Source organism: Hyperolius riggenbachi, chromosome 6 (genome assembly GCF_040937935.1).
Source record: "Hyperolius riggenbachi isolate aHypRig1 chromosome 6, aHypRig1.pri, whole genome shotgun sequence".
Lineage (NCBI taxonomy): Eukaryota > Metazoa > Chordata > Amphibia > Anura > Hyperoliidae > Hyperolius > Hyperolius riggenbachi.
The window spans coordinates 153,271,332-153,285,654 of record NC_090651.1 but is presented as its reverse complement, the minus strand read 5'-3'; the positions used below and the strand labels follow the sequence as shown (position 1 = coordinate 153,285,654).

The 14,323-nt window shown below is 41.2% G+C and overlaps 1 protein-coding gene across 3 annotated transcripts in view; it reads left to right on the top strand.

Annotated features, from left to right (window-relative positions):
* LOC137521185 (coagulation factor XIII B chain-like) overlaps positions 1-10,353 on the top strand; it is a 140,774-nt gene extending 130,421 nt beyond the window's left edge. For all 3 annotated transcript variants that reach the window (XM_068240114.1, XM_068240115.1, XM_068240113.1), the window contains 2 exons: positions 3,876-4,085; positions 10,150-10,353. In XM_068240114.1, coding sequence (XP_068096215.1) covers positions 3,876-4,085; positions 10,150-10,163 — 224 coding nt within the window. In that variant the 3' untranslated portion in view covers positions 10,164-10,353. The remainder of the gene's footprint in view (positions 1-3,875; positions 4,086-10,149) is intronic.
* The last annotated feature ends 3,970 nt before the right edge of the window (positions 10,354-14,323 follow it).

Genomic DNA, 14,323 nt, shown 5'->3' with positions numbered 1-14,323 from the left:
TTGGGTACAATTTAAGAAAAGGATTTGCCCATAATTAAATGCATACATTATCCAAGCAGATGAATTAGTGATGGATGATCCATCAGGGTGTACCTTCATATTACAGTTCATTTTGCTAGCCCTGGGAGACTTACCATATGAAGTTGAAGGATATAATTGTATACACTCATATTTAATATGTACCTGTTTTTTTTTTGTTTGTTTTTTTGTACAAAAGAGGCACCTGACCATAAGGGAAAAAAATACACTAAAGGTGGTGCATCCATGGTACAGGGGCATCTTGTGGAGTTTCTCCCCCCAAGCTGCTCACAATTGGTTCACGTGTGAATGCTGTAGTTGCCCATTAGTCTCAATCATGATGAAGCTGCAAGAAGACACTCAATAATGAATACCAGAGAACTGTTGATCAAAAACTGGATGGGCTACTGAACATTTGAATGAACTTTGCCCGACATTACTACTGAATATTATGGCACTTGCTTTCTAATTTAAAAAAAGTGACTTTTACTCAATGGAAAAAAACTCTTTTCCTCCTTCTTTAATGCAATTCTGCTAACGGCAAAGTCCCCAGGCTAGATTTGGCTCAGCTCTCCTTGCTCCCTCCCTCCCTTTGATGCACAGCCTGCAGGATCAAGTTCGTTACTGTATAGACAGGAGCGACTGGGCACATCCAGTTAAAAAAGCTTTTATTGTAGACATTTAAAAAGTTTGCATCAGCAGCACATCAATGCCAGGAGAGAGAGGGATAAGCATGCAAGAATGGTCAACAGCTGTTTCGCACTATACAAATTAGTGCTTCCTCAGGTCCTGAGGAAGCACTAATTTGTATAGTGCGAAACAGCTGTTGACCATTCTTGCATGCTTATCCCTCTCTCTCCTGGCATTGATGTGCTGCTGATGCAAACTTTTTAAATGTCTACAATAAAAGCTTTTTTAACTGGATGTGCCCAGCCGCTCCTGTCTATACAGTAACTGGCTTCATGGAACTGGTATTTTTTTGGCTTTGAGCACTCTGGAGTGTCGCTTTATAGTGGTCCTGTGTACCTCCTTCTCTATAGTGGTGCAGGATCAAGTTCGCCCACGTGTCCCCGTGCTCGATCCACAGGTGACAATGTTCACATGCTAGATTTGGTTCTGCTTTCCTCTCTCCCTCCCTACAATGCACAGCCTGCCGAAAATATCAGTCACTCGCCCTCTGTCCTGGGAGTGGCAGCTCTGCTCTTCATACATCAATGAGCATTCTTCTGTACTGTCTTCCCAGCACCATGAAAAGAGGGTTGGTTGATGATCAAGCGAGGACCCTAAAGGTGGCCACTAATGGTCCAATTTCTAATGAAAAATCGTTAGAGCGATCGGAAATTCTGATCAGAAGAAAAATTGTTCACTACGCCATTAACGAACCAATCTTTGCTTCCTATCTATCACAACCAATCAAGAAAATCCAAATTTTGGTTTTGGTTTTTTTATAATCGTTCATAATCAATTGTGCCCATCAACTGAGATTATTTTCAACCAATCCGATCAGAATTTCTGATCGCTCGAACGATTTTTCGCTAGAAATTGGACCATTAGTGGCCACCTTAAGACAAAGTACGGAAGAATGCCCACTGATGTATGAAGAGCATAGCCTCCACTCCCAGTACGGAGGGTGAGTGGCTAATCTTGCTGGCAGGCTGTGCATTATAGGGATAGAGGAAAGCAGAGCCAAATCTAGCCTGTGAACATTGCTGCCTGTGGATTGTGCACGGGGACAGCAAGCTGTGCATCTGAGGAAAGTGGTTCGTTTCCCAAATTTACTATAGTGGAAGCCTGTTTAATACATTATTTGAAGGGATATTACTTATAAAATTACATCAATTAAAATGTATTTTTTGATATATAGGAGCCTATTATAAATGACTACCTCCTTTGCATTCAGGCAAAAACAGCTCTTGGAAATTTGGGCACAGGGTGAAGCCGTAAAACAGCTCACTCTGCTGCTGCAAAAGTCTTGTAGCATTAATATAATACAGTACAATAACATTTGTAAAGCGCTTTTCTCCCATAGGACTAATTAATTACCATTCCCCCTACAGGCCGCCATGGACTCAGGGGAAAGATGCAATTCTGCTGCCAAATTGCACTGTTTTTTTCATATTAATCTTTTGCCAGCACCCAAATTACCCTCTTATTACAGCCTATGGGGGCACCCAGTGGCGCTGACATGTCCGACACACTTTTTCCCTGCCTCAACCTCCTTTACATGTGGCTCATTATAAATGAAAGTCATGGTCATCTATGTATCACTAGTCTGTTGATCTGAATTATTCAATAAATTATTATTATTGTAATGCAGTTTATTTAACCTTCCTGGCGGTAACCCCGAACGTAGTTCGGGGTAAGCCACGCAGGAGGTTTTCTCAGGCCCTGCTGGGCCGATCTGCGTAATTTTTTTTTTGCTGAACGCAGCTAGCACTTTGCTAGCTGCGTCAGCATACCGATCGCCGCTGCCCCGCGCCGATTCGTGCCATCCGCGTCGCCGTACAGCACCCCCCCCCCCCCCCCAGACCCCTGCGCTGCCTGGCCTATCAGCGCCGGGCAGCGCTAAGGGGTGGCTAAGGGGTGGATCGGGTCTCCCTTAGACGTCACGACGTCCATGACGTCGGTGACGTCATCCCGCCCCGTAGCCGGAGGCGATCGGCGGGGCTGGGGGGATGCTGCTGAGCAGCTATCATGTAGCGAGCCCTAGGCATGATTTAAAAAAAAAAAATCAAAAAACCGGCTGCGCTGCCGCCTGGCGGTTTTTAATAGACCGCCAGGAGGGTTAATGTCCTTCAGAGACTGAAGAGTGAAGCATTTTAAGCTAGTAGAAAAAAAAAAGAGAAGATGGCGACAATGCACTGCTTATGATATAAAGTTCCCTTCAAATGCTAACCTATCAAAATAGTTAAATCAAAGAATCTCCTCTGTAATGTTTCTGATCAACAGAACAACTGACATCACAAGAAAAATACAGTTGGTCCTTGGTGATGTCGATCTTGATGTTAAAAACCCAGTTGTATTATTATTATTATTATTATTATTAATTTATATAGCACCAGCATCTTTTGTTGCGCTGATTGTATAGTGTATGGCCAGTTGTATAGTATATGGCCAACTTAGGGTTCCCTCGAAATGACATGTGACATGATGATATAAACATACATAAAGTTCTAGTCCTACTAAGAAATTATCTGACGTTCCTTTCTATTTTTCTGTTTTCCTTTACTGCAAGTGTTAAAAAATTATTTTTGTTATCTATGCAAATGAGGCAGTCAAACAGAAAGTGGAATTTAGCCAGGTGTTCTGAAAAGTAATTAGAAGGCAAAGCACTTTTATCTAGCTGAGTAAGCAATGCCAATAAGGTTTTAGTGCTAGAAAGTTCAAAGGGTCATTACTTCTATTTGTTTTGCAAGTACGGTAAATGAAGCAGATTTTACATCAGACTGACATGGCTGAATGAAGCAGTGAGGAATGATGGCAATGGGCTGGGAGGACTTCAGGGGGCTGAAAGAAGCACTTTTTTTTACTTTAGGTACCCTTTAAAAAACAGATCATAAACTGGAAATAAAAATATGCTCTATGTTAGTAATGGCATATTTACAATTAATTATTATTTTATAAGAATATTTTCAGCTTAGGTTTGCTTTGAGAGAGAAAAAAAAAGCTGTCAATGTTTTTTGATTTTCAAGTTCTCTGGTTATACCTTTCCTTATTTTGATGATTTTCATCTGTTTTGTGCTTCTAATCATGCTTTTCTTTTCACTTCAGTGTATTTCTGTAAATATCCTCCTTTTCTCCACTTTGCCAATGAGAAGTACTAGTTTTTATTTATATAATTGGATTCATTTCTGTAGGTTTTTGTCGTATTGATCAACAACAACTTGATGATAACTTCTTAGAGCTTCATGAAAACTATGATCATGAAATATACTATGAAGAAGGTGACATTGTGCACTTTAAATGTAAGACTGGATACAAAGATGAAAATGGACTAACTGGGAGATGTCTCAAACCGCCAAAGCCTGTCTATGCACAACCCAAACTGAATTATCCAACATGTATGAGTGAGTACCAATTCCTTGGCAAGTCTGCAAGTTGCATTTTCGAGGCCAGTAGTGCAATTAGAATAAAAATAATCATATAAAAAAGGTATTAATAAGCAAAAAAGAGGGATAAAAAAAAAAATATATATATATATATAAAGAAGAAGGTTTTAAAACAGAAAAAACTCTATACAGACAATAGTAATAATAATAATAATCCTAATATAGGTCACATAATATGCACGGTAAAATATTGTGCAGTGTTTTTTAAACACACAGGTGTTTGTACTAACCCATTGAATATATATTTTATATACTTAGTGCAACATATCCAACACAAAACAGCACACAGTGGCACTATTATACCTTACGATATACATGTTCATACTACCTAACTAGGATCAAAATTGTCCTAATACGACGAGTAAGTTAAATGGTTCTTTTTAATTAACCACTTTAGCAGTTTGCTACATTATATCTACGTTATGCAGGACTTCAGTTCCTGCCCAGCGATGTAGATAATCGTCAATGGCTGCGGATGGCAGCCGCACGCTTCCGTGCTCGCTCCCACCGATGTAATCACCGCCGCCCGTTACAGGGGAGATGAATGAATGGGATCACAGTTGAAGCTGAAAGGTGAAAATTGCTCTGGTACAGAAGGGGAAAAACCGCTCAGTAGTAAAGTGGTTAAAGGAAATAAGCCCAGAATTTGTTTTTCCATAAAGGCCAGCGATTGTCCCTTTCATTTTAAAGACTTTCCCACAGGAAATAGATGCCAATGATTGGCCGAACATTTATTTAAAACACTCTGTATTTAAACTCTCTGTAACTATTGTTCTGATGTTTAGTCTGATCAAAGGAAGGCTTCTCTCCCGGAAACGCGCTGCAAGTAAAATATATACTTTACAAATAAGCCTGTCTTACTTCCACTCACACATCACAGCAATTCCGTTAGTCCTTTACTTGACCCCTATTACCCTGCTCACTCCATCTTCCAGCTTATGCCTTCAGGAGTCATATACCGGTCAGACGCAAAAAAAATTCCAGTCAAAGGAACAACTTCCTCCCTTTGGCAGTAGCCATGCTTCATGCAGAACCATGCCAGAGCTGTGAGTCTAGGACTTGAGATCACTACAGCACAGAACCAGGGGTGTTTTTAAGTGTAGGCATTATAGGCCACTGCCTGGAATGCGATTGGTCCTGGGGGGGAGCCATGCCCCTGATTAAGCCCCGCCCTTGAACTAAGCCCTGCCCCCAAACTAAGCCACTCCCCCATGGGTGTGTGTACCTCTTTCTGTCTCCTTGTACCTCCTTCTGTCTCCTTGTGCCATCTTCAGTCCCCCTGTGCCACCTCTGCCTCCTTGTGCATCCAGGGATGGATTAAAGTGAAATTGTGCCCTAGGCAAGCAACGATTTTGGGCCCACACTTAATAGCCACCTAGCTTTTTTGGCAAGATTTGTAGGAGGTTAGCATAAACAGGACCCCTAGACTCTCTCCAGTCCCTAGGTGCCTGCCTAAGTTGCCTTGTGGATGATCTGGCTCTCTGTGTGTCCGTCTCTGCCTCCCTCTGTCCCACTGTGCTTCCTTCTGTCCCCCTTTGTGCCTCCTTCTGTCCCCTTGTCCCACTATCTGTTCCTGTCCCCCTCCTGCACTTTCCTAGTCCAGTGTGTAAAGGCAGAGTATAGCGCATCAGAAGCTGTGCTCTAACTTCCCCTCTGGAGTCTAGTGCCTGTGTGACCATCCTTTGTAAATCAGAAAAAAAAAGAATTCCGTATAGTGGAAAAACAAACAAAATCAGTCATTATAGAAAATAGTACAATTCTTCTTTCTAGGAGCTCTGCTACTTGCAGTTCACCAGCTAGGGATTCCCACAATAGTCTTTTGAGGACTCTTACTGACCACAAAAGTCATTTTAAGGACTGCCTGTGACATTGACCCTGCTGTACTTATAACTTGTTGTTTTTATGTGGTGTGGTGTAGTAACACAACCCCATATACAGTAAAGGGTGTGGCTGTATCACCGTTATAGCCCACCATCATTGCGCAGAAGTCATTTAGTGACTGACATTTGTGACATGCCACATGCTGTGTTACCCCCACACAGCATCACAGCAACACCCGTGTGACCGACCATACTGTGTTATTGGTGATATCAGTGTGCCGAAAAAACTGTGTGACAGACATTTGTGACGACACCCCTTTGCTGATCAATTCCTGCTGTGTGATCAAAGCGCACTGTTACCTTGTCACATCATCATCTGTGTGACAGTAATGTGTGTGGCTACATTACCATTATAGCCCACCGCCACTGTGCATTAGTAATTCAGTGTCTAATATTTGTGACATGACGTGCTGTGTTACCCCTAGACAGCATCACAGCAACACCCGTTTGACCAACAGTACTGTATTATTGGTGATATCAATAAACAATCTTTTGTTACAGAGAAGGTGCTAAAGGGCAGTACCCAAATTCTAAACCACAAGAGTAATTATTACTTTGCATATTCATAAACACAGACTCACTGCATACTAGTTGCAACACTGTCAATTCAAGATACAGTTTTGTGCTGTTGTGCATGTGTACAAGTGTGCAAAGAATTCATCACGTCTGCCGTTTTGTATATGGCCACACCCCTTTGGCAGCCCTTCTAATTTGCTCATGCCTGCTTTGTCACGGCCAGCCGTGAGAAGTGCAGGCGATTCAGGAAGATCCGCGCAGTTGGTTTTCTGATCGCTTCCTGGTTAGATTGCACAGTTCCTTGCAGTGATCAGAATGACATTTTTTCTTTTAAAAGACAACTTTGTTCCTCTTACACTAAATGTCCAGAGCCATTAGGACACCTTCTCAGAGAAGTTTCCCAGGCACCCAGCTGTGTTAAGGACCCCCATACATCAGGTCTCCACACATCTGGGCTGACAGAAGCTCATAAAGCGGGTCTTAGTGCAGCCACTGTGAAAACATTCCCAGCAGGAATTGTCACGTAGGCTCTGAGCTGAGAAGTTCAAAGCACCAGCAATCTCTCCAGCTGGCAACTATAAACTCATGGTGAACTGTTATTTATAAGATAATTCATTAACCGCTATATTTGTCATATTTCCTGTGTTGCAAAGCTACCAGGCCCTTCAAACTCGCAGAGTGTGTCAGACCTGGCCTGGCACTGGTACTGAGAAAATTCCAGACCAATCCGACTTATGGATGGTCAGTACGACAGGTCCAAAGTACCCTGCTGATACCACAGGGGGCCTACCCCTCGTGTTTGGTATTATTGTGCTGGATAAATCCTGACTGACCTGAAAATGGTATTAAATCTGCCCTGACCTGTACGGTTCTGGGAGGTAGATCCCATATATAGTTTAGATATTCTTTTCTGTCTCCGTGAAAAGGGGGATGGCTCATCTCACGTTCCAAGTGGTGTGTGGTCCCCGCCCTCACTCCTCCTTACTGTGTCAGAAGTATAACCAGGGGAGAGTACCCAAAATCGAGGTCCTCCATTTTGAACATCACCCGCATTACATAATTGCCAGCTTGAGGACATGCTGGCATCTATCCTGTTTGGACTTTGACACTGAGTCCCCTGACTCTGAAACCAAGAACTTAGCCATTTTCTTCCACAAAAAGACATTTTCACCTGAACTCAAAGTATACTGTTTTGCTTGTTTCTTTTCCCTTTTTATTTTTACATTGAGCTACGCTTGTCTTTATAATTGTTGATTTTAATAATTTTCTGTATGTATTAATTATTTATATTGAGAAACAGATGGTTATACCGCTGCACTTAAATAGTAGACAGAGCTGGAATTATTTATATTGCATTTATAATAAAAGACTCTAAAGTTATTTATTTGCTCAGCTACACCTACTATTCAGCCACACAGAACGAATCCTAGCTTTCCGTAAAGTCCCTACTACTGTTCATATAGCCAGATAAAATAGAGTGTGTTTTAAGCGTTTTATCCTCAGGTCTTAGAATCAGTCAGAGTGGGCTTCTCTTTCCTATTTAAAAATAGAGATGGTGGCAGCCTAGTATTTTGGTTTTATAGTTTGCACGCCTCTGTCCGCTGCCAAAATTCCAGTGGTTTCAGCTCATCGATTGCACCCATGAGATTGGACGGTCTGTGTGCTGAAACTGATTGGAAGGCATTGTGCGGTCCAGCCACCAGGGGGCGTGTGACATGCTTCTTCCCCTCTTTACTTCCACTTTAACTTATATCCTCTCCTTGACTTGTAACAGTTATAACAGCGCTTTACCAGCGCTGCGTAATATGTTGGCGCTTTATAAATACAATAAATAAGTAAAATAAAATAAATATTAATAGATTGTCCTTGTATTGTTTTTTTCTGTGTACGTAAAGCAACTGCCAAGTCAAATTCCTTGTAAGTACAGGCCTATTTGGCCAAATAAAATTGATTCTGATTCTCTAACAGAGGATATAAGTGAGGCACCATTAACAACGGTAAGTATTTTTGTTAAAAGTAAATAAATACGCAATCTTTTTCATTCTTAACCCTGGAAAATATTGCCCATAAGTTAGGGGGAGAGGGAAGACCCTAACTTATGAACCATGAGGATTGGATTTAGCTAAAGGAATCAAATCCCCTGAGAAATACCATCTGTTATGAGGGATAGTGGTCTCTGTCCATTTTTCTTACTGTGTCTTTAAACACATATTTTACTTTACATTTTAAAAGTGTAACCAACTAAAAATCCATTGGAGATTGCAATCTAGGGATTTTTTAATAAGCCCCAAAATTGTTTCCTCCCCCATTTCCCATTTGTCAAACTTCCCAATTCTCTGTTTTACAAAAGGTTCTCTTATCAAAACAGTACAGCAGTTTTGCTCAAAAGCTACAATTACTTCTTTACCAATTGTTTTGTGACATGTACCAATAGATGACCCTAACTGAAATAGCACATTTGATGGTGCTAAAATGTTTTGGAACTTTGCACTTAAAGCGGAATATAACCCTGCATTTCAACTTTGCTCTAAAACATTATTTACAGCATATTATATGCAACCAGCATTTTTTTTTTTTACTAGACCAGCATTGGAAGGGTTACACACAGAGCTTTAAAGTTCCGTGGAGAGAAATGCTGCCGCATCCGAAGTTTAGATAGATACATTTAAGTAAACACAATGTAACAAGTGTAGAATGTGACACACACTGACTGTGCAGGAGCTCCCGGGACACAGAGAGAGAGTGAGTCACATTCCTCACTTGTTACATTGTGTTTACTTAAATGTATCTATCTAAACTTCGGATGCGGCAGCATTTCTCTCCACGGAACTTTAAAGCTCTGTGTGTAACCCTTCCAATGCTGGTATAGTAAAAAAAAATGCTGGTTGCATATAATATGCTGTAAATAATGTTTTAGTTGAAATGCAGGGTTATATTCCGCTTTAACTTGAAAAGTCATTCGCATAGACATGGAGTTTGCAAAAAGGAAGCTATTGGCCAATAGAGTCCCAGATTATGGTAAACCATATTTGGTTTTATGAAACCTAGACTGAACTTTATAACCTCAGTTAAAGGCGTGTGCGATGTAGAGAGAGATGGCACGCGTTCTCCTGCCCCATATGTTAGGCTATATTCTTCTATCCCACTCCTGCAGTTGGTTATGGGTTATATTCTACTTGGAAAAGTAGCTTTTAGGTTAGGTTGTCCTTGAACATTATAACAGTTAGAGAGTGTCAATCTGATTTGGGGAGAGGGATCAAGAGGAGAGAAGAGAGGTATTTGAGAAAAAGTGTTGAATGTTTTGAATAATTAGAAAAAAAAATCATCATGAGCTTGAGCTGTTCAAGTGACCAAAAACTGCAGAAAATCCATTCATAATTTATACTAATATGTGTAAAGGATTCTTTACTTAATTACAAAAATAGATATTACTTCAGCAATAGAAAATGCACGTCTGATCTCAATTTGCATCACACCTTTGCTGTTCCACTTTCAGATTGGATAATGTGTTGGTATTGTAAGGTTTATTAAACAACTACTCTGACATGATTCAGGCTAAATAAAGCATACCATTCTTTGTGAGTTTAATTTTTTATGAATACTAATTTTTCAATGCTCTTTAACAGGTATAGCTGCCTAATGAAGATTGTGTACCTTGTCCAAGTGAAAGGCAAATCCTTTGATTTTAAAGGTGTTCATACAAAAAATACTTATCCTGAAGAAGGAAATCCCTCTTCCGATATCGGATGGTAAATGGCACCGCAGACGTTAGACTTGTTATTAGAAGAACATCCATTATTTTTGTCTTAATAAACTTTTATATACAGTAATGTGAGCATACTCTGGCTTTCAATATTTTTCTGTTACTGTATGTGTTTCACACTGGACACTATATCTATCGTCTAGAGAGGCATTATCAAGAAAAACTGTAAAATTGACAAGGTTACACACACATTTAAGAAGTATTTTTATCACAGAATAAAAAGCACTGTAAATTATTTTTTTCCTATGTAGCTGTCATTTACAGTAGGTAGTATTAATCTGTCAGCTTAGAACCTCTGACTAACTGGCTTTACACCAATCCATCTCTTCGCTAAACATTATTTTTCTAACAGTGTTCCCCAACCATGTCCTCAAGGCCCACCAACAGTGCTTGTTTTGTGGAAATCCACAGAAATAGTAAAACATCTCTGCTGAGATACAAATGACCTCTCACCTGTGAATATTTGTGGTTTTCTACAAAAACGTACTGTTGGTGGGCCTTACAGGCAGTGGCATAGCGATAGGGGATGCAGAGGTAGCGATCACACCAGGGCCCTTGGACTAGAGAGACCCATCTGAAGCCCACTTTCAACTTCTGTATTAGCTTTCCATTGGTACTATGGTGGTAATGATCACCTCTAAATCTACTTTGAACAGTGGTAATCATTAACAAGCCACACCCCTGTGATACTGCAGCTGTCCTTGGAAAGTTTTGATGCGTCATATTCATTTCTTAAAGGGGACACAAAGTAAAACTGTCACTGTGGTCCCTAGCTCTTTAACTACGCCACTGCTTGTAGGCCGGTATTTGAGGGGCCTCCCAGGCCTAGGGCAGTGTAATTTGTGGGGTGGGTGACAGCAGGTTGCCATATTTTAAATATACTGTAGTTGAGGATACACTACCTAGTTATGTCTTTAGAAAACACTGCTTAATTGTGTTTTGCAAAAGACTATACAGGATTTGAGTCTGGGAAAGGCTGAATAGCTGATAGCTTACTCTTATTCTTTTAAGTTAATCAATAAATAGTATCATCCTGATACAAAACTTCTTGCTTCTATTGTGTTTTGGGGACACACTTTTATTAGGGCACCCACTGTCTAATACTGTATATGGCCACATGATGGCAGTATGGACTCAAACTCTTATAAGATGTATAGGCAGAAAAGAAAAGTGCCTCAAACACTGTTAGAAATAAAATATACAAAAGATCCCGATAAATACATTACAAATATAATTCCCAGCATGCATACAATAGAGAGGGGATAAAGTGGTTCAAACACAAATTATGTCATTGAAACATCTAGATATAACCTGGTCGTGGTAAAGGAGATCCACATATGCTGTAAATAATCCGAAATGAGTCAAACATAAATATTTCTTCAGTCAAAAAAATAAAATACATACATTTACACAAATCTACATATTACAAGAGGGACAGATCAGGAAAAAAGAGGGACAGGAAGTCAGTTCCCAAAGAGCATGTCTCTCCAAACAAGGAATTTGGATCTGGTGTCCTGTCCCATCTGTCCAACATAAATTTTATTCCAGCTGTATGGTAAAGTATAAATAATAATATAGTTAACAAATTATGATATGTTAAGCATCAGTCAAACTCATTCCAAAAATGTTCTTTTTGTTTTATCTGTCTGCAGAGCGAGCAGTCGCCACATAGATATTCCTTAATTCTAGACATGTACAGGGCTGTTTGTAGGCACAGGATTTGAAGAGGAGCTGTAACCAAGGATTGACTTTTATCCCAATCAGTAGCTGATACCGCTTTTCCCATAAGAAAACATAATATCTTTAGAGATGAGCGTAATGACCTAATTACGATTTTGCGAAATTTCGCGTAATTAGTGTAATTACGATTATGGCCGTAAGTACATAATCGTAATGAAGAAGGATTTCGCGAAATTTCGCGTAAGCGTAATTTTCGCGTAATTTTCGCATTACAGTCGTTTCATGCCGTAATTTCGCATTAAACGCTACCGTAATTTCGCGTTAAACCGTAACGCTCCGTATAATATAAAAAAGCCGCCGACTTTAAGGGTTAATAGCAAAGCCCCCTTAAATGCTAAGAGCCTCAAATTTGGAGAATATATTAAGGAGATCAGGAGGAATAAGAGGAAAAAAAATTTTTTCAAAAAGACCTTATAGTTTTTGAGAAAATCGATGTTAAAGTTTCAAAGGAAAAATGTAAACATTTAAAAACCCGCCGACTTTAACGGTTAATAGCAAAGCCTGCTTAAAGTTTAGGAACACCAAATTCCCAGGGTATATTAAGGGGATCAGTGGGAATAAGAGGAAAAAAATTTTTTTCAAAAAGACCTTATAGTTTTTGAGAAAATCGATTTTTAAGTTTCAAGGGCGAAAATGTCTTTTAAATGCGGAAAATGTCAGTTTTTTTTGCACAGGTAACAATAGTGTATTATTTTCATAGATTCCCCCAAGTGGGAAGAGTTTTACTTACTTCGTTCTGAGTGTGGGAAATATAAAAAAAAACGATGTGGGGTCCCCCCTCCCAGACCTCTTTAACCCCTTGTCCCCCATGCAGGCTGGGATAGCCAGAATGCGGAGCACCGGCCGCGTGGGGCTCCGCACCCTGACTATACCAGCCCGCATGGTCCATGGATTGGGGGGTCTCGGAAGGGGAGGGGCAGCCAAGCTTTCCCCTCCCCCTCCGAGCCCTTGTCCAATCCAAGGACAAGGGGCTCTTCTCCACCTCCGATGGGCGGTGGAGGTGGAGGCCGCGATTTCCTGGGTGGGGGGTTCATGGTGGAATCTGGGAGTCCCCTTTAAAAAGGGGTCCCCCAGATGCCCACCCCCCTCCCAGGAGAAATGAGTATAGAGGTACTTGTAGTACCCCTTACCCATTTCCTTTAAGAGTTAAAAGTAAATAAACACACAAACACATAGAAAAAGTCTTTTAATTGAACAAAAAACATAACCACGAAAAAAGTCCTTTAATATTCTTAATTAACCATTAATACTTACCTGTCCCTTTAAATAAATGATCCCACGCAATATCCTCGGAAATGTTCTATCAGTTACAATGTAACAAAGTTATTATGTAACAACTTTGTTACATTGTAACTACGCCGCACCCGACGCCACTCGCCGCTCAGCCGCCGCATACGCGTCCGTGCAGGACGCTTAGTCCCCGCAGCTCCCGCTGTCCACCCCGCCCACATCTGTCACCCACATGTCACCCACATGTGGGTGACATGTGGGTGACATGTGGGAGAGGCGGGGAGGGCAGCGGAGCCGGCGGGGACTTAGCGTCCTGCACGGACCCGACAGAGCTCTGAGCTATATAGCTCAGAGCTCTGAGAAGCATCTTTGTATTTGGGCTCCAAGGAGCCCCATTGGTCCTTAGCAGACCAATGGGGTTCCTTCAAATCAGAAGGAACCCCATTGGTCTGCTAAGGACCAATGGGGCTCCTTGGAGCCCAAATACAAAGATGCTTTTGAGAGCTCTGAGCTATAGCTCAGAGCTCGGGTCCTGCAGCGCAGACGCGGTGGCGGCGGCGGCGGTGAGTGACGTCGGGTGCGGCGTAGTTACAATGTAACAAAGTTGTTATATTGTAATAACTTTGTTACATTGTAACTGATAGAACATTTCCGAGGATATTGCGTGGGATCATTTATTTAAAGGGACAGGTAAGTATTAATGGTTAATTAAGAATATTAAAGGACTTTTTTCGTGGTTATGTTTTTTGTTCAATTAAAAGACTTTTTCTATGTGTTTGTGTGTTTATTTACTTTTAACTCTTAAAGGAAATGGGTAAGGGGTACTACAAGTACCTCTATACTCATTTCTCCTGGGAGGGGGGTGGGCATCTGGGGGACCCCTTTTTAAAGGGGACTCCCAGATTCCACCATGAACCCCCCACCCAGGAAATCGCGGCCTCCACCTCCACCGCCCATCGGAGGTGGAGAAGAGCCCCTTGTCCTTGGATTGGACAAGGGCTCGGAGGGGGAGGGGAAAGCTTGGCTGCCCCTCCCCTTCCGAGACCCCCCAATCCATGGACCATGCG